This window comes from Cyprinodon tularosa, unplaced genomic scaffold (genome assembly GCF_016077235.1).
Source record: "Cyprinodon tularosa strain WSP-4 unplaced genomic scaffold, ASM1607723v1 ctg130, whole genome shotgun sequence".
NCBI lineage: Eukaryota > Metazoa > Chordata > Actinopteri > Cyprinodontiformes > Cyprinodontidae > Cyprinodon > Cyprinodon tularosa.
In genome coordinates this window covers 2,524,996-2,550,546 of record NW_024038115.1, presented here as the reverse complement: position 1 = coordinate 2,550,546, position 25,551 = coordinate 2,524,996, and the positions used below count along the sequence as shown (strand labels likewise).

Below are 25,551 nucleotides of genomic sequence, written 5' to 3'. Positions count from 1 at the left end.
TCAGGGGCCCCTAAGCAACTGCAGTCTCCGCTTAACGATATATACGCCATTGGCTACTACTTTAAATCATATTTAATGAGGAATAGGTTTAAAGAACATATAAATGCAGCCAAAAAAGAAAGAAACAAGCTGAACATTTTTATAAAGTCAAGTAAATCTCTGGAACTACTGCTGCAGCCCGTCGGAACTTTAAAGCGGGACACACAGCGGAAGTAAACAAAAAAAAATAAATAAAAGAAAATAGCATTCTCATATTGGAGTCTAGGAAAATGGTTCACATTTAATTAGACCACTATGCCTTCAGCTGAGTGTTTGAGGCAGTTCGTTAACGATCGCCTGGCTGCGGCGGCTGAAGAGATAATCAGTGTGTTTGAGAACACCATCGCTGGCTATGAAGAAGAGCTGAGCCGTCAGCGCAGGCTGCTCAGCATCGCCTGGAAACCCCAAGTAAAGTTGCACAGGGCAGGTATGGAATGAAATGCAGCATTGCAGGGTAGTAAAACATGCTTGATCATGAGGTTATAAATGAGTTTACATTAGTAGAGGTGTTGTGTTTCATCATCGTATATAAAGCCTTTTTATTTAATTGACCGAACGCTTATAGAAAAAAAATCCAAAAACACACTTCTTAGGCTAATCTTTTTTTTTCTTTTCTTTTTTTTTTTTGCAAGTAGAGAAAGTCTGCTTCCACAACAAGCTTTAGGTAAAATCAGAGAATTTAATGAATCACCAAGCTATAAACAGCGAGGCTGGTGTTGGCATAATCATCAGAGTCGATCAGATGACAAATATCTAATTTTTGCAAATAAGAAAAGGCAAAGACATAAATAAACAAAATATTGAGACTTATCCAAAAGTCTTGAAAATGTTATAAAACCCTGGTTTTGTATGGAACTACCACACAAAAATTACAAACTTTTATTTGCTAATAAATTAAAGTGAATTAACTAAGCAACTGGCTGAAAAATGTGCTGCAGGTAAATAAATGCCACAAAGTTACTTGTGAACTTTTAAAGAAAGCCATGTATCTTTTTTTTTGTTTTTTTTTTGTGGTTATTAATAATGTGCTGCTTTCTATGGTTTTTATAACTGGATTAAAATACATCAGTATTATTAGTCTTTTCTTTTTTTGTTTTATCGTTGCATTTAAATGACTTTTTTTCCTGACTTTCCACCCAGACCTCCAACAGCATTTAATCCATGTGAAAGACATTCCGAAAGAACTGCAGCTCGGCAAACAGGACAGGAAGTCCATTTCGGAGCAAGAAGAGGGAAAGCTCACACAGATTTCAGAGAGGCGTGACAAAATATGCCTCAGTCATCACAAAGAAGTAGTGCTGAAAGAGGAAAATGCATCTCTTTTCCCAAGTACTACATTTGATGAAGTTGGCCACAAAGTAGATCAGTCTGTCTTGTCCAATCCAGTGGAAGAGGAGTCCCTGGACACAGTATGTGAGCTCCAGAGGAGTTCCAGTGTAAAAGAACATAACATTGATGATCACCTTGTCTCTAACTATTCTGAAGATATGAGCAAAGATCAGACCCAAAGTAAAGACGGTGATTCAGTGGCAACCAGATACGTGGAGACCAGACTGCAGAGGAGGCAGCACAGATTCACTGAGTCACATAGCGTGGCCACGTTAAAAACTCCTATTAATACTCATAAGGGTAAAATCTCTGAGTTTATATGTGAATCCTGTGGAAAAGCTTTTCCATATAAATCCAGACTGATCCGGCACCAGGTAATCCACACGGGCGTGAAGCCATACTGCTGCCACACCTGTGGTAAGCGATTCAACCAGACCTCAATACTGAAGGTCCATCAGAGGATCCACACGGGTGAGAGGCCGTATTCCTGTGACGTCTGCGGAAAGCGGTTCAACCAGAAGTCTATACTGAATGTGCATAAAGAAATCCACTCCGTTGAGAGGCCATATTCCTGTGATTTCTGTGGCAGAAGATTCAAGCAGAAATCAAAACTGGAATCCCATGTCATATGGCATACAGGTGAGACAATTCTAAAAAACAAACAAAACAAAATGCTAATGTGACTACTTTAGAGAAAACTGATTTAAATGGAGATTATGCACTTATGTGACATATTGTCTCTTTCTTGCTTTGAATAATGTTGTGCACTAAATCGCCCAAACAACAGCAGATTATAAAATTGTACATTAAAAATAAAATTATAAAAATTTCAAACCAGAGGTTAGGGAGTTAAAGAAATGCAAGCATGCAGTGCAGCATAGGAAATTATTCTGAATAGTTATGAAGACAGCCTAAAATTTTGAAAATACAAGTGCAAAAAATTGTATCAAAAGATAAAAATGTGTGTGGTACATCTAAAGTAGTAGTTGAAGCACAATACAGTCAAATGGACAAAGAAATTAAACTTGTTACAACATTCAAGTAAACAGAATTAAAGGAACTCAAAAAGATATATATCCCCTGATAAATGGTGAATAAAGTTCAGCTGAATCCGTAAATGAAATATACAGTTAAATTTTTATTTCTGAAAAGTCAGCAGCCTCAGCTGCCCTTAATAAATCAGGAAGGCTTTTCTTATGGGCTAGAGGGATGTTAGAAGAAGAATATGACTCTTTAGAAATGTTAGTTTTATGTTTCCAAACAGTCTTAAAATGTACAGAATTACTTTCAGTGTTTTCCAGGTGGGAAGTCGGGTGAATTTTAAAACCTTTGCAGACTTTGCTTATATCTTATAGGATAAATATTTTCTAAAATGAGCTGGCCCAAATTGATTATCATTTAGAATTTTACTTCCGCTAGTTGCATGGTTTATTAATGTTTATTTATCTATATATATTCATTCTAGAAAACCATAACTGTGAATGTTTTATGAAGAAAAGCCTCTAAGATGATGTAAAATATAAAGATGGGGGGGAGAACCCAAGTATTTTTTTTTACCATAAACTTATTAGAAAAACAGCATAGGGATGTTAGTCTTGGTTTTAATTCTGATACTATATTGAATATTTTTTAACTCTATTATTTAAAGCATGGAACGTAAAAACGTCCAACATTTTAAGTCTGTAAATACCTCAGCTTTCACTTTGCTGAATGCCCATGAGTTCAATAAATTCCTAATAATTATTGTCTGATAGCAAACTACTGTAGATGGTAGCTCAGGTCACGCATGCAGATAACCTTGAAATCTATAAGTTTTTTTCTTTGGATTAAATACTAGTACATGTAAAAAATTGGCCAAGAAAAGGCATTTGTGCAAACCTTAAATGGAGCTTTTATACTTATGAATTCAAAAAATGATGTTAAATAGAGTTGAAAATCTGAAAATTCTGAGCAAGAACAGACATTTCAGACAGGAAAATGTGGAGGGACTTAATAATTCTTTCTTTTGGTTCTGTGAGATGAATCATAAACAACCATCAGGAAAATGTAATGTTAACTCTTTTGTTGTTCTCTTCATTTCCTACTTGTCTTTGCTTTTCTTTCTAGAAATCCCACAGCCGCTTTTCTTTAATGAAGAACATTTCCTGTCTGACCAGCAGCTCTTTAAACATGACCTGGACTCCACCTTAGGTTTGGAGTTTCCAAAAATCAAAGATGAACAGGAAGACTTCTTCTTGGGTCAGGACATGGAGAGGCTTGTGTTGAAGCAGGAGATGGACACGTTTATGGTGTCCCATGAGGAAGGAGACCAAAGCGTCGCTCAAACACAGGAAGAGGTTGCAGAGGTCACATCTGATCACAAAGGTGGAAAACAACAAGAGAAGATGAAACACAGAAACTATCATGTATATAATCCTATCCTGTTTAAGAGTTCTTGTAACCCTCACATGAATAAAAAGTGTGAGTATAAATGCAATTCCTGTGGGAAAGACTTTCAGTTTAAGTCCAGACTGATAAGACACATGCGAATCCATACGGGAGTAAAGCCGTTCTGCTGTCACATCTGCGGCAAGAGATTCAACCAGAAATCCATCCTGCAGGTCCACCAGCGGATCCACACCGGGGAGAGGCCTTTTTCCTGCGACATCTGTGGAAAACGCTTCAACCAAAAATCCATCCTGAACGTTCACAAGAGAATCCACACGGGCGAGAGGCCGTATTCCTGCCAAGTCTGCGGCAAGAGGTTCAACCAGAAGTCCATACTGGACGGCCACGTCAGGACGCACACGGGCGAGAGGCCATATTCCTGCAAGACGTGCGGCAAGAGCTTCAGAAGTCACTCCAGCCTGCTGGTTCACATGAAGAAGATGCACACAGACATGAAGGTCTACCCCTGTGAAATGTGGTAGAATTGTCAAACCCACGAAGGACAGAACTTACAGATTTATCCAACCTGTGAGAAGCATTTCTGTATTATGTAAAACGTTAGGTGAAAATCAGTATAAGACAAGTAAACTTGAAAAATATTCCTCTAGGTATTTTTGGGTAAAGATAGGCTGTTTTCACTCATGTTCTGCTGCAGCCCAACATTAAGTGATCTTAGTTGCATAATAAATATGAATTTTCATTTAGTGAAAAGACTTTCATATGAGAGACAAAAAAGATAATCATTATGGGAATGTATGTTTAGGACCTTTATTGCTTTGCTCATAGATTTTCCTTTTTAAAAAAAAAATTGCTTGTTTATCTGTGCAGGTCTGAAGAGTAGAAAAAAAATCTTATTGTGGCATTAGGTGAATTGCTTGCGCTTTTCATTCTGCTACAAGGAAATCATTGGAACATCCTCAGTAGCTACAGGATTGCTTCCCTGATAATATAAAACGCTAAATCTCATCTTAGAAACTAGTGTGTTTTACTCTGAGATGTTCCCATCATGGTAGGTATTATCATAGGTAAGTCCACCTATAAGTGCGTATCTGTTCCTCTGTACTTTATTGTGTTTTCTTTTGATACAGTATATATGCATATTCTTGTTGTATATGTATATTATCGGGGTAGGAGGTCAGCCACTGTGCTTCCATGTTGGGTTTTGGATCAGTGTCTAAGTTGATACACCTTTTTTTATTCATTGCACACTAAAGCACCTTTTTGATGTGAAATAATTGGTGCAACATTAGCACTTTCTTTGTTCCTTTAACATTTGAAAAGTTCAGACCTGATAGGAAAAACAAAGGACTGATTTTTTTTCTTTCTAGATTGTCCAGATTCTGCAACCTTAATCTAATATATTTCTAGATTAGAGGACTGGTTTTCTAGAGCATTTAGGTCTGGAAGTAAGGTGGCCACAAACCTCGACTGATTTTCTATTTCTGTTTTAATTGGCTGTATGTTAGAGTCCAATAGACTTGTATTTCAAAGGGCTCATTATGTCATTTTGTCTGGCATGGTTTCCAGACCCTTTAGAAGAGAAAGAGGCCGACTGTTCCACAAATTATCTTCTGTATTCAAAAACCTTCATGAAACATTTTACACCAAGTCAGCTTGATATCTTTGTGCAGAAAAGTTTAATTATAATCTTTTCATCAAATCCCTCGATTCCAGTTAATATCCTGGTAGAGTTGAGCAATTTCCATAGGTTGCATTTGTGTTGTTGGGAAGGAAAGGAATGCCTGGTTTATGTTGATAATAATTGTGCTACGGGTCATTTTTTGTTTGGACCTGTTATTTTTATTTATTTTTTTGTGAAATGTAGGATTTTCTTGCAATTTACTGTTTGAGATTATTCTGCCGCTGCAAAAGACTGATTAATGTCGAACCTTTTGCACATCTTTATCAAAGGGTTCCAGCGATGATGCTAAATTGTATTGGGATGAGTGAGTACAACTAATAAATCACAACAACACTAAAAGATATATTTTGGAAGAGTCAAATATGGAGGGGCTAGAGTCACTGAAAAACAAAAGCAGCCATTTCACATTTCGTAATTAAATCTTGCAATATGTAATCCGATTTTAAAGCATTTTCCAATGAAACACTTTAAATTGAATAATTAAAGAAAAGCTGTAAATTGCATTTATTAATCCGTCATTAAAAACCGGAAATTGAAAATAATTGTTTTAACACAGTTCATAAATCTGTCTATAAATACCTTTCTTAATTACACATTTAAAACAGTAATTCCTTATTCCGTTAATTTTTCACACCTTGCATTTTCAAATTTGCATCTCTTTTTACTTTTGCCTCTACATTTACCTTTTCCGTGAGCCCACTCAAAACCAGTTAAGCCAATCACTGATGCTCCTCAGATATAACTCTATTGGTTATTTTGTGAACAGAGTGTGGCCAAGATTAGGAAAGGTATTTATAATCACATTTATAAATTGTGTCTTTAAATTATTCTCATTTAGAGATGGGATTTGAAAATACATTTTCAAATTTCAGTATGTAATAACAGGTTAATAAACACAATTTACAATGCCTCTTTAATAATTCAATAAAAAAATGTGTATTAGAAAATGCTTTTTATATTGCCTGATTTGAATGTTACATTTGAAATGCCCGCTTTTCTTTTCCAGTGAGACTCTAGGTTCTCCATACACTACATGCTGGCTAAAGCTGTGAGATGTATACTCTTGCTCTGACAATAAGATGAGAAAAAAAGATGGTCAAAGGTTTTCCCAATTTGAAAATTTCCAATAGGGGTGAGCAGACTGATCTAGTTAGTACAAAGTTTAATGTATAAAATGATGAGTTAAAAGATCCATATAAGTGTTAACGAGACATAGCTGTGTAATTTTTTTCTCTGCGATACAAAGCTGTGTTTTGTAGTTTTTTTTTTTTCAAGCTTACATCGGCTTTATTTTAAGTAAATCTCCAGCTAATCTCTGAGACCATTTCATTCAGTATAAGGATCTATGGACCTGATGCCTAAAGTAGAATTTAACACAAATGTGTCAAGCAGCCTTATGTTTATTTAACCAGTTTATGAAGAATGGAGGACTTTCGCAATGTGCCAAGCATAAAGAGAATGTTGAACGTGTAGATTAATAAAGATTAAATAATCTGGTTTACCTATTTTGTCTGTAGTTTTAGTTTGGAGGTTTATCGTTCAGATCATAATTTGTACATTGATGCTCTACCATGATTAGATGTTACTTTTATTTGGACCAAAGTGTGAAAAGAATATGCCTTAAAATAAAATTTGAGAATTATGTTATCTTGTTTTCTTTTACATTTATCTTCTGTCATTTACTTTATGAAAAAATAAATACTGTCTGCAACAATTCGCTTAAATCCCTGCATATAAATCGTACATAAAACACACAGATCACAGTTTTCTGCTCTCCTAGAAAAAAAATCTAAACACATTAGATCCAAGCATTATGACTTGACGCCCTGGAACATGTGTTAAAGCCATTCAAACTCATATTTACCCCAAATTTAAGATCTTACTGGATAATGCTTTGGTTCTTTTATATAATATTTAACTAGCATAACGTTGCATCGCATCAGCCTCTTTTTAAACCATCACCATTATGTTTTTTCTTTTTCGTATTACTGCACCATAAGAAATCAATTATGACATAGGCTCAATTTTAAACAGTGAAATAATAAGTCTTTAAGCTTATTGTGGTTAATATCCTTTACTAGCAGTTGGATCTGTCTTCTGGGATTTCTTGTTAGAGCAGCATTTCAGTTATCACATCTTTCAGTGACTTTAGATCACACACAAAAATCTTAGTCTGTGTGGCCAGGTGTCCCCATACATTTCAGCCTGTGACAGCAAGAATAACGGCGCCACAGACTTCAGTCTTTATTTATTGTAATACAGATATTTAAATGTAATTTTTAAAATATCTAATAATTTAATACATGATTTACATACATTTCTAAATATTTAATGTAATTTAATTATTATGCATTATATAGTTTTGTGGGAATATCTAGTATATGAATTAGATAAATGGAGTAACCTTGGCTTAATTTTGACTTTAGATTAAACTTTTTAATGGGGCATTTAATTATTAATCGCATGTTTTTCTATTTTATGATATATTTGATATTTAAATCATGTTTTATATTAATAAATGTCACATTTGTCATGGTACATCCATTTACATTTCTGGGACATTTACATGAAAACGATCCTGCGACCCATCCCACTTTGTGTCTCGTGTACAAATAGGGTCTACAACTCCAGTCGTTGAGAAATACTGCTGTATTTTTTAAGTGCATTCCTGCTCTTACACAGAACATTATATTTTCACCATGCCATCAACATTTGGTATTTAGCCATCCATTTGATTCAGATGTGTTTGTACCATAAAGGCTGTTGGACAGGGTCTCTCAGCTGTCCCCCTCTGGGTCTGGTGTTGGTAACGTTTTGTGGCTAAATAGAATAGACTAAATAGATATTATATTGTGTCTTTACATAAAATGCCCTTTCATGGCAAGACTTATATTTATATATTTGTTTGCATCAGTGTATGAGGATAGAAAATTAATTAAAAACCGAATAAAAAAAACTTTTTTTAACTTAACTTCTTCTATTACAATTATTAGGTAAAGAGTTTGGATACAAAATATCTGTAGGAATGAAAGAGTATTTATGATTTAAAGGTACCTCATTAGTAAACTAATATATATTACTGCTTTAGGACAAAAACTGCCATTTTGCAAGTTCTCCCACTTAGAAATCATGGATAGTCTGAATTGTCATCGTAGGTGCTTGTCAACTGTGAGAGACATAATCTAAAAAAAAAAAATTTCCAGAAATCACAATATAAGATTTTTTAAACTATTTATTTTAGTGCTGTCAATCGATTAAATTTTTTAATCGCGATTAATCGCATCAATGCCTGAGTTAACTCGCGATTAATCGCATTTTAATCGCACATTTTTTTCCTGATTGAAAATCATTTAAATACTCTCGATGACATACAAAAAAATACATACAGGCTAGGTTTGTGCCAATGTTCTTTTTTTAAAATGAAAACAGGTCACAGATACTGATTTATGCCATAGAAACATATGGCAAGAAGATGGGGAGGCATGTAGCAAAAAATAACAAATATGTAGCCAAAAAAAAGGCCCTGAAAACAGGCTGATGTAAAAGACAGTCTTTACAGTTAATACAGTCTTTTGAACAAAGACAAGCATTTTACCCTACCGCTATAAAATGCAGTAGAGTTAACATTAGATGTTAATTAACCAAGGTAATAATGAACAATTTTCAATCAATACATCAAAATCAATAGACCGACATCACTAGATGAAGGTAGTCTATGCTCTCTAGAAAGTTACTTTTCAGCCTCTTAACAAAAATGAGAACACACACACACCCACTCACCCACACACAGACACACCCACCCACACACACACACACGCGATACTGACCTGTTGCGTACACAGACGGCAAGAGGGCTGCTACGAGATTCCATTTCACCTCAGTAATCAGTTTTCTCAGCGTATTTCAGGTTGCTACTAGTTACCAGACACTCAACTTGTTTGTTGGTGGTGGGGCTTAAAGAAAAGGCACTAGCGTCACCCAGTGTATGAGCGTCTTTTTCCCTTGAGGAGCTCCGCTCTAGAAGCCTATGAGAAATGCATAGACTGGGGGAAAATAGCCCCGCCTTCCCGCAGGCTGCAGCGGGATGTACTTGGAAAAATTGTACCATAAAACCACATAGCGTTAATCTCACGTTAAAAAAATTATCGCCGTTAAAATGGCCTCGCGTTAACGCGTTAATAACGCGATAATTTTGACAGCACTAATTTATTTGTATGATAGAACTCCAAATAAATATGTGAATACATGTCTATGAGCTAGAATTCTTACCCTCAAAGACCTGTTTAGTCTGCCTTCAAAATGTCCACCTCCACTCCATTTATTATCCTTAATTAGATGCACCTGTATGAGGTCGTTAGCTGCATAAAGACACCTGTCCACCCCATGCAATCAGTAAGAAACCAACTACTAACATCGCCAAAAACAAAGAGCTGTCCAAAGGATTTTTTTTACCTCAACGTTGTAAATAGATGGTGGAGCGTGCGCGTGTGGTGGTCGTCGGGATTGAAGCACGTCATTGCTTGGAGCGGTTGAGCACGTGTGGCGAACGTTTGTGTTGGACGCGGAAAAATTCAAAGCAGAAACATCACTTGAGAGAAGGCGGATTTGGCATAAACTGGTATGTGAATGGTTCGGATGGAAATGGAGATAGGAAATGAGGAAGACGAGGATTTTGAAGGGTGGACGCCTGCGGGAAGAGGGAGAGGGAGAGGTCGTGGAAGAAATAAAACTGATGAAGGAAGGGGAAAAGGTAACAGTCAAGGTAATAAACGGGAATTGGAAGGAAGTAGCTCAGAAGAAGAAAGGGTGGTTAGGAGGAAAGTTGTGAGGGAGGAATTTAAAGTAATATTAAAACTTAAAAATGAGGAAGAAAAGGATAAAATCAGTCCCATTGTGGTATCAAGAGAAATAAAAAAGAAAATTGGAGATGTTGAAATGGTAAAGATTTTGAGAGACGGAAACCTATTGGTGATATGTAAAGATATAGAACAAAAGAATAAGGCTTTAAATGTGGAGAGTATCTGCAAAAGAACTGTTCTGGAGAAAAAAATCATGGGAGAAAATAAAAAAATTAGAGGAGTGATTTATGGGATCCCTCTTGATGAAGATCTTGATAAAATCAAGAGAAGTGTTGTGGGTGCAAAGGTGAACAACTTGAAAAGATTATCAAAAACAGTGAATGGAGAAAGAGTAGGAAGCTTGTCAATCCTTATTGAATTTGAAGATGAAGAGCTGCCAAAAAACATCAAAATAGGATACCTCAATTTTCAGGTCAGACCATATGTACCTCCACCACTTCGGTGTTTCAAATGCCAAAGATATGGACACATAGCAGCAGTCTGCAAAGGGAGGCAAAGATGCCCAAAATGTGGAGAAGATCACAAATTAGAAGAGTGTAAAGAAGAACAAGAAAAATGTTGTAACTGTGGAGGGAGCCATAGAGTCACGTTTGGAGGATGTGAAGTAAGGAAAAGGGCAAAAGAAATCGTACAGATTAAAACAACTAAAAACATAAGCTATGCAGAAGCAGTTAAGAATGTGAAGGAACAGGAAACAAGAGAGATTAAACAAACAGTGAGACAAACTACACAACAAAGCAAAGTACAGACAGAAGAAAAAGCCACAATTCCAGTGGAAAAACTAATATTATTCATAGCTTATGTTATCAACTGCACTGACCAAGCCAAACACAAAACTGAGAAGATTAAAATAATAGTGAGAGGAGCTGAAAAGTTTTTGGGATTTAAAGAGGGATCATGGGAGAACATAAATAAAAAGTTGGAGGAAGATGGGAGACCAGGACCTTCGGGTGAAAACGGTTCATGTTAATACTACAATGGAACGCTAGAAGTTTAATCGCTAATGGACAGGAACTTAAAGGTTATATTGATGAGCTGGAAGAAAAACCGGAAATTGTTTGTGTTCAGGAAACATGGTTAAAAACATCATTAGATTTTGTGATTAAAGGATATGATAGTGTAAGAAGAGATCGAGCAGAGGGAAGTGGAGGAGGATGTGCAATATTTATCAAAAAAGGAATACAATATCAGATATTGGGGAAAGGGAAAGAACTAGAATATGTAGTAATTGAGATATGGGAAAAAGAAGGTAAATTAAAAATAATAAATTTTTATAATCCATGTAAAACATTATCGATTGAAATAATGGAGGAGTTAACTGAATATTTGGAAGGGAAGGTAATTTGGTGTGGAGATTTTAATGCAAATAGTACAGTGTGGGGTAAATGTAATGATAAAAACGGACAAGTTATAGAAGAAATAATGGAAATGAAAAATCTAGTATGTATTAATGATGGAAAGGGAACAAGAATCAATATAAGAACAGGGATGGAATCAGTTATTGATTTAACAATTGTCTCAAATGTTTTAGCTGGTATTTGTGATTGGTTTATTGATAAAAAATCTACAATAGGTAGCGATCATTACCCCATAATAGTAAGAGTAGGGCTAAATTTAAATAATAGGAATATTAAAATTGGGAAAAAGTATAATTTTAATAAGGCTGACTGGACTAAATTTAGATATTTGAGTCAAATAAACTTAGAAAAAGTAGACATGAGTATGGATATAAATGATTTAAATTTAATAATTGGTAAAATAATAATGGAAGCAGCAGATAATTCTATAAAGAAATCAGGGACTAAGAACGATAAGAAAATGGTTCCATGGTGGACAAATGAGTGTAAAGAAGCAATAAAGTTAAGAAATAAAGCATTTAAGACACTCAAACATAATCCAATTTATAAAAATTTAATTGATTATAAAAGAAAACAAGCAATAGTAAGGAGAACTATAAAGAATGCAAAAAGAGAATATTGGAAAAAATTCTGTAATACGATAGGGAAAGAAACAAAAATAGAGAAAATTTGGAAAGTAATCAAAATAATGAATGGTATTAAAAGAGAGTTTGACTATCCTGTTCTAAAAATAGATGATACAAACGTAATAAGAGATGAAGATAAAGTTGAAATATTGGCAAGAACATTCAGTAAAATTCATAGTTCAAATAATATTAGTGAAAATGGAAGAAAAGGTAGAGAAAATAAAAAAATTAAATATAAAGATTTTATACAGAGCGGTGAAGAAACAAATAATTTGTTAAATGTTGAGTTTACAAAAACGGAATTGAACAATGCACTTAAAAAGACAAAAAACACAGCACCAGGTAAAGACCAAATCTGGTATAGAATGATAGGGTAACTTAGTGAAAAATCTAAAGATATAATATTACACCTATATAATAAAATTTGGGAGGAGGGAAAATTACCGTTGAGCTGGAAGGAATCAATTATTATACCAATAGCCAAACCAGGGAAAGATCATTCAAACCCAGAAAACTACAGACCAATAGCCTTAACATCTAATTTATGTAAAATAATGGAAAAAATGATTAATAATAGACTAGTATATTATCTAAATAGTAAAGGATATATATCAAAATATCAAAGTGGTTTTCGAAAAGGGAGGAGCACTAACGATCCAACGCTCTGTTTAGAGCACGAAATTAGAAGAGCACAAGTAAATAAAGAAAGTGTAGTGGCTATATTCTTTGATATAGAAAAGGCATATGACATGATGTGGGTGGATGGATTATTAATTAAATTATACAAGATTGGTACTAAAGGGAGAATATTTAAATGGATTAAAGACTTTTTAACAGGTAGGAAAAAACAAGTTAGAATAGGAGAAACTACCTCAGGAAAATATAAAGTAGAAAATGGAACTCCACAGGGGAGTATTATAAGTCCACTTTTGTTCTCAATTATGATAAACGATGTATTTAAAGATATTGAAAAAGACATGGGGTGTTCACTATTTGCAGATGATGGAGCTGTTTGGAAACGAGGGAAAAATGTTGATTTTATTGTTAAAAAATTACAAAAGGTTATTATTGAAATAGAGAAATGGGCGTTGCAATGGGGATTTAAATTCTCAGTTGATAAAACAAAAGTAATGTTATTTACTCAGAAAAAAATAAATAAGGAAATAAAATTAAAATTATATAAACAAGAGTTAGAGCAGGTAAAGTGTATAAAATTTTTAGGATTATGGTTTGATGAAAAATTAAAATGGCATATACATATACAAAAAGTTGTTGATAAATGTAAGAAAATCTTGAATATTTTGAGATGTTTGGCTGGCAGTGACTGGGGAGCAGATAGGAAATCACTAAAACAGATTTACACAAGTATGATAAGATCCAACATAGACTTTGGTTGTTTAGTTTACGGTTCAGCAGCTAAAACACATCTAACCAAATTAGACATTATCCAACATCAGGCACTAAGATTATGTACTGGAGCTTTTAAAACCACACCAACAGCAGCATTAGAAATAGAAATGGGAGAAATGCCATTAGATTTAAGAAGAACAAAATTAGAAATCAATTACTGGTTAAATTTACAAGGAAATAAAGGGGATCACCCAACTTTGGACATTTTAAATCCATGCTGGGAAAAAGAAAAGAAAGAAATGAGGAGTTTTGGATGGACAATTGAAAATAAAATTAAAAAATTTAAAATGAATAGTTTAGAAATGAGTCAAACAACACCAATATCAATTATACCTCCCTGGATTCTACCAGAAGCAACAGTAGATATGTCACTAATGGAAAAGAAACAAGATAAATCGTACACGGTAGATATCAATTTAGTACAGTTATATTTAGACAGTTATTATCAATATATTCAAATTTATACCGATGCATCAAAAATAACTGAGAAATTAGGAATAGCATTTGTAGTACCAGAATTCAATATAAAAATAGGAAAACGGATTACAGATGGATTATCAGTATACACAGGAGAAATGTTGGCAATATTATTAGCATTACAATGGGTAGAAGATATAAAACCGTTAAAATCAGTCATTTGTTCAGATTCAAGCTCCGCATTGTTAAGTTTAAAAAATAACCAAACAGATAGTAGGATGGACATTTTATTAGAAATAAATCATACACTGTTCAGAATACGAAACATGGGGCTGATAGTTACATTTGTGTGGGTTCCAGCACATATTGGGGTAGAAGGAAACGAGTGGGCAGATAAAATGGCAAAAAGGGCAATTAAACATTCTATTAGTTTTATAGTTAAAATAAGTAAATCAGAAGGAAAGAGTATTATTAAAGAGAAACTTATGGAAATTTGGCAAAAAAGGTGGGATGAAGATAAAACAGGAAGATGGTTTTATAAAATTCAGAAGATGGTAGGAGAAAGAAGAAATGGAAGAAGAAATAGAAAGGAGGAAAGAGTGATAACAAGGTTAAGATTTGGTCATACAGGACTTAATTATACACTTTTTAAAATACAAAAACATAAAACGGGCAAATGTGATTTCTGTGATAAATATGAAACCATAGAACATGTTATATTAGACTGTCATAAATATGAAAGAGAGAGAAGATATATGAGAAGAGAGTTTGAAGACATTAAGGAGAAGGTTAATTTATTAGATATACTGAGGAAAAATTTAGGGAGTAAACACATACAAATAATTATTCGTTTTCTAAAGAAAACGAAATTATTCCATAGAATTTAATTATAGTAAGTGTGTTTGTGAGTGAAGGAATGATATACAAAGCTGTGCACAAATTTGTTTATATTTTTAAGTGTGAATGTGTGAATGTATGTTTAGAAGAAGTTAGGCTAGAATATATCAGGATAAATATTTAAACCATCACGAACCACACTCCATACCAGTAAGTGGCGGTAATGCTACTAACAGTTTGTTGCCAACCGCCATAAAACACGAGAAGAAGAAGAAGAAGAGCTGTCCAAAGACACTACAGACAAAATTGTACACCTCCACAATGCTGGAAAGGGGGTGTTGTTGGGCGTCTTGGGCTACGTGAGTTTAATTCGGAAGGAGGTGCATGGCGCGTGTTTCTAAGTCGCTTGTGGAGAAATGTCCCGGGTCGTGAGTAGCGAGGAAACAGGAAGCGATTCTTGTGGGATGGAAGAAGGAAAAGGAAGAAGATTGGAAGAGAGTAGAGTCAAAAAAATGAGCAAAAAAGCTGAGATAAATTGAAGGGGAGTCCAGTTCAGAACAGTCAAGTGATGAACAATCTATAAATTACACAGGAAAACAAAATGGTTACAAAGTAATATTCAAACTAGTTAATCAGGGAGACTCTTTTGCAGATTGGAATCTGGTTCAGTTAACAAAACCGATAAAAAAAACTTGTAGGAAAAGTCTGAAGTGCCAGAATACTGTACAGTGGAGATCTATTAATAAACTGCAGAGACAGCGCTCAACAAGGCAAAGCTATACGGATTAACAAGATTGAGGGGAAAAGAGTTCAGTGCAGCTTAGTGGAGAACAAAAGGATTAGTAGGGGAGTCTTTGGAGGATTGCCTCCAAAAATAACTGAAAAAGAGATTCTAGAAAAGATAAGTGGTGCAAAAGTAAAAGTGAAACGGTTAAAAACAACAAGAAATTGAGAAAGGTGTGACAGCTTATGTGTTAATTAAATTTGAAGAAGAGCATTTACCCACCAAGGTTTTCATTGGTTACATGAGCTGCAATGTAAAAATGTACAATCCACCTCCTCTGAGATGCTTTAAATGCCAAAAATCCGGACATATAGCAGCAGTATGTTAAGAAAAACAATGATGTGGAAGGTGTGCTGGAGAGCACGAATATGGAAAATGTGGGACAGAAGTGAAAATTAAATGCTGTAACTGTGGTGGAAAGCATACTGCTGCAAGGAAGGTTCTCCTGCTTAAACCAGCACATGTCAAGGCCCGTCTTAAGTTTAATGGAGCCTAGGAGGAAATTCAACTGAAGGAACTAATTGTTCTCTTATAACCACCTGCGACACAGCCTATCAGCTTTGAACCACACCCCCACAAAAGCCAATCGGAATCCAAAGTTCATCTTAAAAGGCCTCCGACCTGCACTGTCTGCTGCTGTGCGCAGGCGGCGGATCCGCTGTCTGACTTCATTCAGATGACACTATTTCAACCCACCTCCAGCTCCTTCACCATTGTAGCTAAAGCTTCATCATAGTGTCATTCCTCCTGGACTCTTGCTGCATTCCCTGTCTCATCTCAACCGGTCCGGCAGAAGACCGCAATGTTGAGCCTGGTTCTGCCAGAGGTTTCTTCCCAACAGGGAGTTTTTCCTCTCCACTGTCGCTCCATGCTTGCTCATCATGGACAGGTTCTCTCAACCTGCGTTATCCAAACTGGACCTCCATCTTCCAGATCCCTGAGTGAAGCCCTAGTATCAGCTCACGCAATCCACTGGATCTCCCCATAAAGTTCAGCATACTGTCTCGCTAACCAGCAGTCTACAGACTGACCAACTTCATCTATTGCCACTCCACCACTAGTTTCAGGCCTGGGGGGGGGGCAGCCCTATTCTTTGCTCCTTTTCGTGCATATCTATCAAAATAAAGCGCTATGTTTCCTGCCGAGGTCTGAGCGCCAAAGACAAAGTAACTGTATCAATAAATTTCTCCTAATTGACTTTCTCTTCGTGTGAGTTTTTCAGATTGAACTAATGAACATTTGGATGATCCAAAGGAGTGATGGGTAGAAAGTCATGCGGTCAGATGAGACCAAAATAGAACATTTGTCATATTTCCACTAACCGTGTTTGGATGAAGAAGAAAGATGAGTACCATCCTAAGAACACCATTCCTACTGTGAAGCATGGGGTGGTAGCATTATGCTTTGTGGATGTGGTTCTGTACATGGGACAGGATGACCGCACTTAAGAAAAGATGACCGGGGCCATGTATTTCAAGATTTTCGGGAACAACCCCCTTCCCTCAGAGCATTAAAGATGGGTTGAGGCTGGATCTTCCAACATGATGATGACCTGAAGCACACAGCCAGGATAACCAAGGAGTGGCTCTGGAAGAAGCATATCATGCAATGTGTGCAAACCTGGTAAAAAAATAAAAATAAAAAAATACAGGAAAGGTTTGACCTCTTTAATTGCAAACAAAGGCTATTGTACCAAATATTAAAATTGATTTTCTCAGGTTTAAATACTTATTTGCAGCTGTGTCACATAAATAAATAGTTAATAAAATCAGACACTGTGATTTCTGGATTTTCTTTTCTTTTTAGATTATGTCAGATTAAGACAGACACTTATACACTTAATAGTTTTTCATAAAATTACAAAAAAAAGCACCTTTTCAGGGTTAACGGAGTAAATTTCAGAAACAAGCTAATTTTTCAGTACATAACTTCCATTCCAGGACAGTAGGTGGAGTTCATAACTAAAGCATGTTTGTTCTGAAAGCTCAGGTTCAACACGGAAGCAAACGGAAAGCTGAAAACGAAGTCAGACCACCTTTGTGGTGTTTGATTATTTTCTTGTATCAAGTTGAAAAATGTCCGTTCTGACCATGTATCCGGTTCAAAGTATGCGCAAGTTTGTCTGCGACCGGCTGACTGCAGCAGCTCAGGAGATCCTGGGAGCGTTTGAAAAGAGAGTAGAGGAGTATGAAGCGGAGCTGGCGCGACAGCGCAGGATGTTAGACACGGTGTTTTCTCCAGAGATAAAGTTACAGAGGACAGGTTGGTCACCAGGTTCTCAACTATAACAGCTTTATAATCTAAGGAAGTTAGTGTCATTAATCTATATTGATGCTGCCTCTCCTTTTTTCTTTTTGCTTCCTTAACTCATGTGTGATCTTGCTGCTGCGGTAATTAAACCCGTCTGACAGGTGTGACTCGTTTTCAGAGGAAAGCACTTTTTTTCAGAAGAAATAATAAAATTAATGCATAAATATCCACTTATTTGTAGTTGCTTAATGTAGGTGCGTTGGCACTTCCTGGTACATAAGAACAATTCCGGACTGACATTAAATGACGCAATGGTTAATTATGTTTTAAGGCGGAAGTTGCGGAACTTTTTTTTTGTTAACTTTATTTTTATAACAAACCATAGTGTACAATATGGAAGAGGATTAGGGACATTGAAAAAAAATGTAAAAAGTTACCTAATTTTTACATTTTATTCCAGTTTAATATGGAAAAAATTCAGAATTCTGAGATTAAAGTCAGAATTTTGAAGAAAAAAGTCAGAATTCTGGGATTTAAAGTCCGAATTCTGGGAATAAAGTCAAAATTCTGGCTTTTTTTCCCTATTAAACTGAATTAAAATTTAAAAATTTTATGTTTTCAGTAGCCCTAATCCTCTTCTGTAGTCCATAAACTCGAGGTACAAATATTACAACATGGGTTGAGAAAAAAAAAATAGACAGAACATGGGGCTAAGAAGAAGAACAGATACATAAACAAATAAGGCCAATGAAAAAAGTCAGAATTCTGAGAAAAAAGTCAGAATTTTGAGATCAAAATCTGAATTTTGAGATTAAAGTCAGAATTTTGAGGAAAAAAGTCAGAATTCTGAGGAAAAAAGTCAGAATTCTGGGATTTAAAAGTCAAAATTCTGGGATTTAAAGTCAGAATTCAGACTTTTTTCCATAATAAACTGAAATAACATTTAAAAATCAGTTAGCATTTTTTTTATTTTTTCAGTGGCACTAATCGTCTTCCGTAGTACAAAGACTGGGTAGAGTTAAAAAAAATATACAGAACATGGGGCTAAAAACAAGAACAGATACATAAACAATAAGGCCAATGAATAAATATAGAGCAAGATTTAAAAACAAAAGAAAAGTAGAAATACTGGCAGTTACTTTTTTGGCAGAAACAGATTTCAAATGTTTCATTGAAGTGTAATACAATTTAAATTGGTCAAGAAAAAAATACAAAACAAGGAGTAGAACCTCTTCATTTACAGCAAAGTATATGATATTTGACAAGCAAGAAAACAATATTAACCATATCTGAAATTTTACTATGAAGGTCATCAACATAATACAACACGTAGGTGATTGTTATTTCTTGGATGTGCTCAATTTTAAGGGACAAACAATTTTTGATGTCTAAAAGAAAAGGGACTTGAAAAACAGTTTTTTTTTTCAGAAAAAATTATAAGATTAATGCATAAATATACACTTAATTGTAGTTGCTTAACGTAGGTGTGTTGGTACTTCCTGGTACATAAGAAAAATTTCGGAGGTTCCTTAAAAGAAGATATTTTTTACCAAATTAAACCAGGTGAAAGTAAAAATGTTCCACTTTAGGAGTTCTGGATTGAGCATATTGACAGACGAACATTTTTTTTTAATTTTAAATGCAAAATGTGTGTGTGTGTGTGTGTGTGTGTATGTATATATATATATATATATATATACACTATATTGCCAAAAGTATTTGCTCACCCATCCAAATTATTGGAATCAGGTGTTCCAATCACTTCCATGGCCACAGGTGTATAAATTCAAGCACCTAGGCATGCAGACTGTTTTTACAAACATTTGTGAAAGAATGGGTCGCTCTCAGGAGCTCAGTGAATTCCAGCGTGGAACTGTGATAGGATGCCACCTGTGCAACAAATCCAGTCGTGAAATTTCCTCGCTCCTAAATATTCCACAGTCAACTGTCAGCTGTATTATAAGAAAATGGAAGTGTTTGGGAACGACAGCAACTCAGCCACGAAGAGGTAGGCCACGTAAACTGACGGAGCGGGGTCAGCGGATGCTGACGCGCATAGTGCGAAGAGGTCGCCAACTTTCTGCAGAGTCAATCACTACAGACCTCCAAACTTCATGTGGCCTTCAGATTAGCTCAAGAACAGTGCGCAGAGAGCTTCATGGAATGGGTTTCCATGGTCGAGCAGCTGCATCCAAGCCATACATCACCAAGTGCAATGCAAAGCGTCGGATGCGGTGGTGTAAAGCACGCCGCCACTGGACTCTAGAGCAGTGGAGACGCGTTCTCTGGAGTGACGAATCGCGCTTCTCCATCTGGCAATCTGATGGACGGGTCTGGGTTTGGCGGTTGCCAGGAGAACGGTACTTGTCTGACTGCATTGTGCCAAGTGTAAAGTTTGGTGGAGGGGGGATTATGGTGTGAGGTTGTTTTTCAGGAGCTGGGCTTGGCCCCTTAGTTCCAGTGAAAGGAACTCTGAATGCTTCAGCATACCAAGACATTTTGGACAATTCCATGCTCCCAACTTTGTGGGAACAGTTTGGAGCTGGCCCCTTCCTCTTCCAACATGACTGTGCACCAGTGCACAAAGCAAGGTCCATAAAGACATGGATGACAGAGTCTGGTGTGGATGAACTTGACTGGCCTGCACAGAGTCCTGACCTCAACCCGATAGAACACCTTTGGGATGAATTAGAGCGGAGACTGAGAGCCAGGCCTTCTCGTCCAACATCAGTGTGCGACCTCACAAATGCGCTTCTGGAAGAATGGTCAAAAATTCCCATAAACACACTCCTAAACCTTGTGGACAGCCTTCCCAGAAGAGTTGAAGCTGTTCTAGCTGCAAAGGGTGGACCGACGTCATATTGAACCCTATGGATTAGGAACGGGATGTCACTTAAGCTCATATGTGAGTCAAGGCAGGTGAGCAAATACTTTTGGCAATATAGTGTATATATGTATATATATATATATATATATATATATATATATATATATATATATATATATATATATATATATATATATATATATATATATATATATATATATATACATATATATATATATATATATATATATATATACATATTTATTTTTTATTTTAACAATGGTTTTCCTTAAATTCTTGTTCAGATTATTTTAATTTGTCGGTACAGGAACAAACACTTACAAAACAGTTTTCTTTTTGCTATTTTAACACATCTTCTTTCAGAAACTCGACATACATTAAAAAGATCTAATCAAAGGCCTTGACCCCTGATTTAAAATTAAATTTGAAGCATCATGCAGCCATCAGGAATATACTTGCTCAGTTTGCTTCCCTATTGTTGATTGGCCAGGGCTTGGTGCTTCTAGGCACTTAATAAGGCAAACGGTTTACAACGCAATTTGGGGAAAAAAAAAACATAATTAGTTTTTAATTGTTCTTAACTTATTTTTATTCCTTTTTTAAAGTGAAATGTCTTTTTTTCTTTTGGGTTTCAGAAATCAAGGCTCCTCTAAATCAGCAGCAGTATGGCAGTAATGACGGAGCATCCAGATTCCTACCAGGTACTGTGCAGATTAAAGAAGAGCATGAGGAAATGAGCATCAGCCAGGAGCGACCGCAGCCTCTGCAGCAGCAAGAAGCTGCAGCCTCCAGGCTGACTTCAGCTTCTCATCCAAATACCCCTGGTGAGAAATCACAGCTGCTAGGTCCTGAAAAAGCGTGGGGAGCAAATAAAGATCTTCAGTCTAACAGTTCAAACCAAGATGTAGAGTCTGGATCTAAGGAGGGGGTAGCCTTGGTGAGTGGGCAATCGCTCTCTCAAAATTCAGGCCATGCTGAAACCCCAATTGACAAAAGAGGGCCAACATCAACATCAGCTGAACCTACAGAGCAAACTTCTACTGAAAGGAGCCCGGCTCAGGCTACAAATACAGAGGAGTCGTTTGATGATGCATTTTTGGATGGAAATTATGAGGACATCTTGAATGAAATTGACGAGAACTCATTTGCACTCTCCGGTATGAGTCCTGAGCCGTCCTCTGAAATGAGTTTTCATGACCTAAATGCAGCATCAACCATCATCACAGAGCAGGCACAGTTGGAGAAAGATAATTGTGAGAGGCCGATGTTAACACCAATCAATAATACAGGGTTCCCAATGACAGCTGCAACCAATGAGTCGGCACCAACAAGGGGCTGTATAGACAACAATAAAATAACAGCAACTCAAGAAAACTATAAACCAGAAGCAAATAAGAATCTAGATGAACATATTGTCTTAAGAAGAGTTATTGAGCCAGTTCAACTGATGGAATTAGTTGGTAGGCCAGCGCCTCCTGTCTTAACTGTACCAGCACCAGGTACTGCTCCAACCTCATCTGTAATAGGTCAAAATGGAATGAGCGCATTTTGTACAGGTGACAAAGATAAGCTCATAACATCAACCGGATCTGCTGAATTTGCACCAAACATTATAACATCAGTAAATATCCAGGAGACAACCACTGCTGGGGAATCTCTGCTTGAAAATGCAAAAGGAAAAGAGGCAAGATTGGCTCAGAGCACCGGAGACGGCCAGGGTTCTGAGCCGCCGCAAATAGAGAAAAAAAGGATGCGGAAAAAGGAAGATTCCAAATCTTCCAAAAGCAATCAAATGAAAAAGCAAGACAAAGGCAGCAAAGAGAACAACATGTCAAACCAGAATCCCGACCCACCGCTGTCTAACACGGATGAAAGCGAATCCAGCGACGGAGAGAAGGCAGAAAACCCCTACAAATGTGACACGTGTGGCAAAGAAATGTCCAACTTCAAGAACTACAAATTCCACATGAAGACACATACGGTCGCCAAGAACTACAAATGTGACACTTGCGGGAAGATGTTCAGAGAGAGCTGGGACTTGAACAAGCATTTGATAATCCACTCTGCTGAGAAGCCTTACAAATGCGACATCTGCGGAAACGGATTCAATCGGCGCTACAACCTCGACCTCCACGTCCGGGTTCACACGGGGGAAAAGCCGTACAAGTGCAGCACGTGCGGAAAGAGCTTCAGCTCATGCGTCAATATGAAAAAGCACATGAGGATTCACACAGGCGAAAAGCCTTATACCTGCAAGGAATGTGGCAAGGAGTTTGCAGACTCATCTGCTTATAAAAACCACCTGCGGGTACACACGGGGGAGAAGCCTTTCAAGTGTTCCTACTGCAAGAGGAAGTTCGCCACCAGGACCACTTTAAAACGACACATCAGGACGCACACGGGTGAGAAGCCATACAAGTGCACCGTTTGTGATCGAAGCTTCGGTCACAGAACTGACCTGAAAGGCCACATGAGGATGCACACAGGGGAGAAACCTTATAGCTGTTCTACTTGTGGAGAGAAGTTCTCCTCCTGGTCTAAACTGAACAAACACAAGCGCAACCACACGGATGAAGAAAAGGACTCCACAGAATAACGTCGAGTTTGTTATGAAAGTATCTAAATTAGGGCTCCAATTAACAATTATTTTGTAAATTGATTAATCTGTTCCTTAAAGAAGACTTTTTTAATGAAACCAATTGAAACTAAAGCTTTTCCACTTCAGGAGTTCTGGATAGAGCATCTTGATAGAGGAAATCTGTCTTTTGCATTAAATGGAAAATGTTTGTATATTTTTTATTTGTGGGCATAGATTATTTTTTTTCAATCTAGATTAATCTCGCTGCAATCTTAGAATGAATCTGCTTATTTGAATTATGCTGAAGGCATTCATGACATGTGTGCTACCTGCACAATTTAAAAGAAAAGGTTTACTTTTTTTTGTTTGCAAAATCACACGTTTTGTCTCATTGTTACTGAGTTTTTGCTGTAAAAATAGTGTTACACTTCTATTTATAGATGTCCCACTTTAACAATTAGTGTCACAAAAAATTGTGTTAACACTGATAACGGCCCACCACTAATATATTTTTTTACAATCTTGGTATAATTACTGCTCTAACTGGGTCGCTCTGTGAGCTAAAGGCATGTTTTAGAGTCTATTAATTGAGACAATTAATCGATTACTAAATTAGTGAACGATTATTTCAATAATGATCCGGTTGATTGTTTCAGCCCTAATCTAAATAAGTGAGGAAGGTGATTGGAAACAAGGCAATGATGGTTAGCTGTGGATTAAATTTTTTAACAGATGAGCTATAAAAAAAGGTTTCTACTGTACATAGTTTAGAAAAGACTAAAAAGTATGGAGTTTGAAATGTTTTCCATGCTCTGTATATGTTCCTTCTCTTCCTTTCATCATTTCCCTTCTTTTGTTTTTCACGTCCTTCTTTCCTTTTTTTCTCCACTCATTCTTTATTTACTGTCCTTCATGGTGTTTTTTCCCCTTTCCATTCAGCTCTTCATGTGCTCCACCTGTCGACCTTTTTTCTTTTGTTACCTCTTTCTTCCTGTTAGCTCCTTCATTTTATCATCCCTGTCTCTGTTTAATTCTCAGCCTTCCTTTGTTTCATCCTTCCACTCTTGTATATTGGCTTTCTATCCTTTCACTTGCCTGCTTTTTTTGCCTTGCCTTCCTTTTCTTTCTTTTCTTCTATCCTTTGTTTCCCCCCCCTATATTCCCATGTCTAAATATCTAAAGCCGGCTGCTTGTAAAAAAAAAAAGCAAAAAAAAAAAAGCCATGAAATCAAAGTGAACTCTTAGTGTCTTATGTTTTAAAATTAACTTAAAACTTGAGTCTGAAAAATTTTGAATTCTTTACACGTTAAATCTTTAAGAACCCTGTTAAGATATTAGATTTATGTTTTTTCTGATAAACATGGGTCAGAACTTTTTTCCTCTGAAGACTCTTTCAGCAGAAAAAAAAAATAGGAATTTTAACGAGAAGATTGTGCTTTTTAATAATGTGTTTATAAACTGTTACAATGAATCTTTCTGGTGCCACAGACTTCAGATCTAATCTGAACAAGCATGGGTCAGTAGGATCCAATGTATCTCAGGAATTTGCAGGGATGGTAAAAGATATATATAGATATATAGGTGTATATACAAAAAGTTCAAATTTGAATGTGTATGACAATCTTTATGTATATAGGTATTGCTTATTCCTACTGCTGCTGAAATATTGCAACATCACATTTATTGTGTTTATTTCTCTGCAATTATTCTCAAAAATATGTCTCCTCAAAACATTGGTATGCCTTAAATCCAGCATTGTGGCCATCTTTCTTTCACAATTTCTTGGTGCTTCTAGTGAAAAAATTGAATTTTGGAAAAATATTTTTTAATGAGGTTCAGCTTGTTACACATTTTCATTTTACACTTAGGATGTATTTGTTTTTTTCAATCCCCATGTCTAACTTTGTGTGTTACTTTTATGTACATTTTTTTTTGCAGTTTTTCTTAGTACGTTGTGTTTAGTCTTTATTTAGATACAGCTTCATCACCAACGGCAAAATGCTGATCCCTCAATAGGAATGACATTTTAACAAGGTGACTATGTTTAACACATTTTAATTTGTTCAAATTTCATTTGAAGTATCAGTTCTGCTTTGAAGGAAAACTAAAATATGTCGTGATTTTAAAGGTTGTTTTAGATGTTTTTG

The 25,551-nt window shown here is 36.1% G+C and overlaps 1 protein-coding gene across 1 annotated transcript; it reads left to right on the top strand.

The window, feature by feature from the left end:
- The first annotated feature begins 208 nt into the window (after positions 1-208).
- LOC119778204 (zinc finger protein 845-like) lies at positions 209-23,488 on the top strand. Its single transcript, XM_038277350.1, has 5 exons — positions 209-466; positions 1,180-2,007; positions 3,475-4,273; positions 17,806-17,990; positions 21,462-23,488. The coding sequence occupies exons 1-5, from the start codon at positions 295-297 to the stop codon at positions 23,420-23,422; spliced, it is 3,945 nt and encodes a 1,314-aa protein (XP_038133278.1). The 5' UTR covers positions 209-294; the 3' UTR covers positions 23,423-23,488.
- Positions 23,489-25,551: the final 2,063 nt, after the last annotated feature.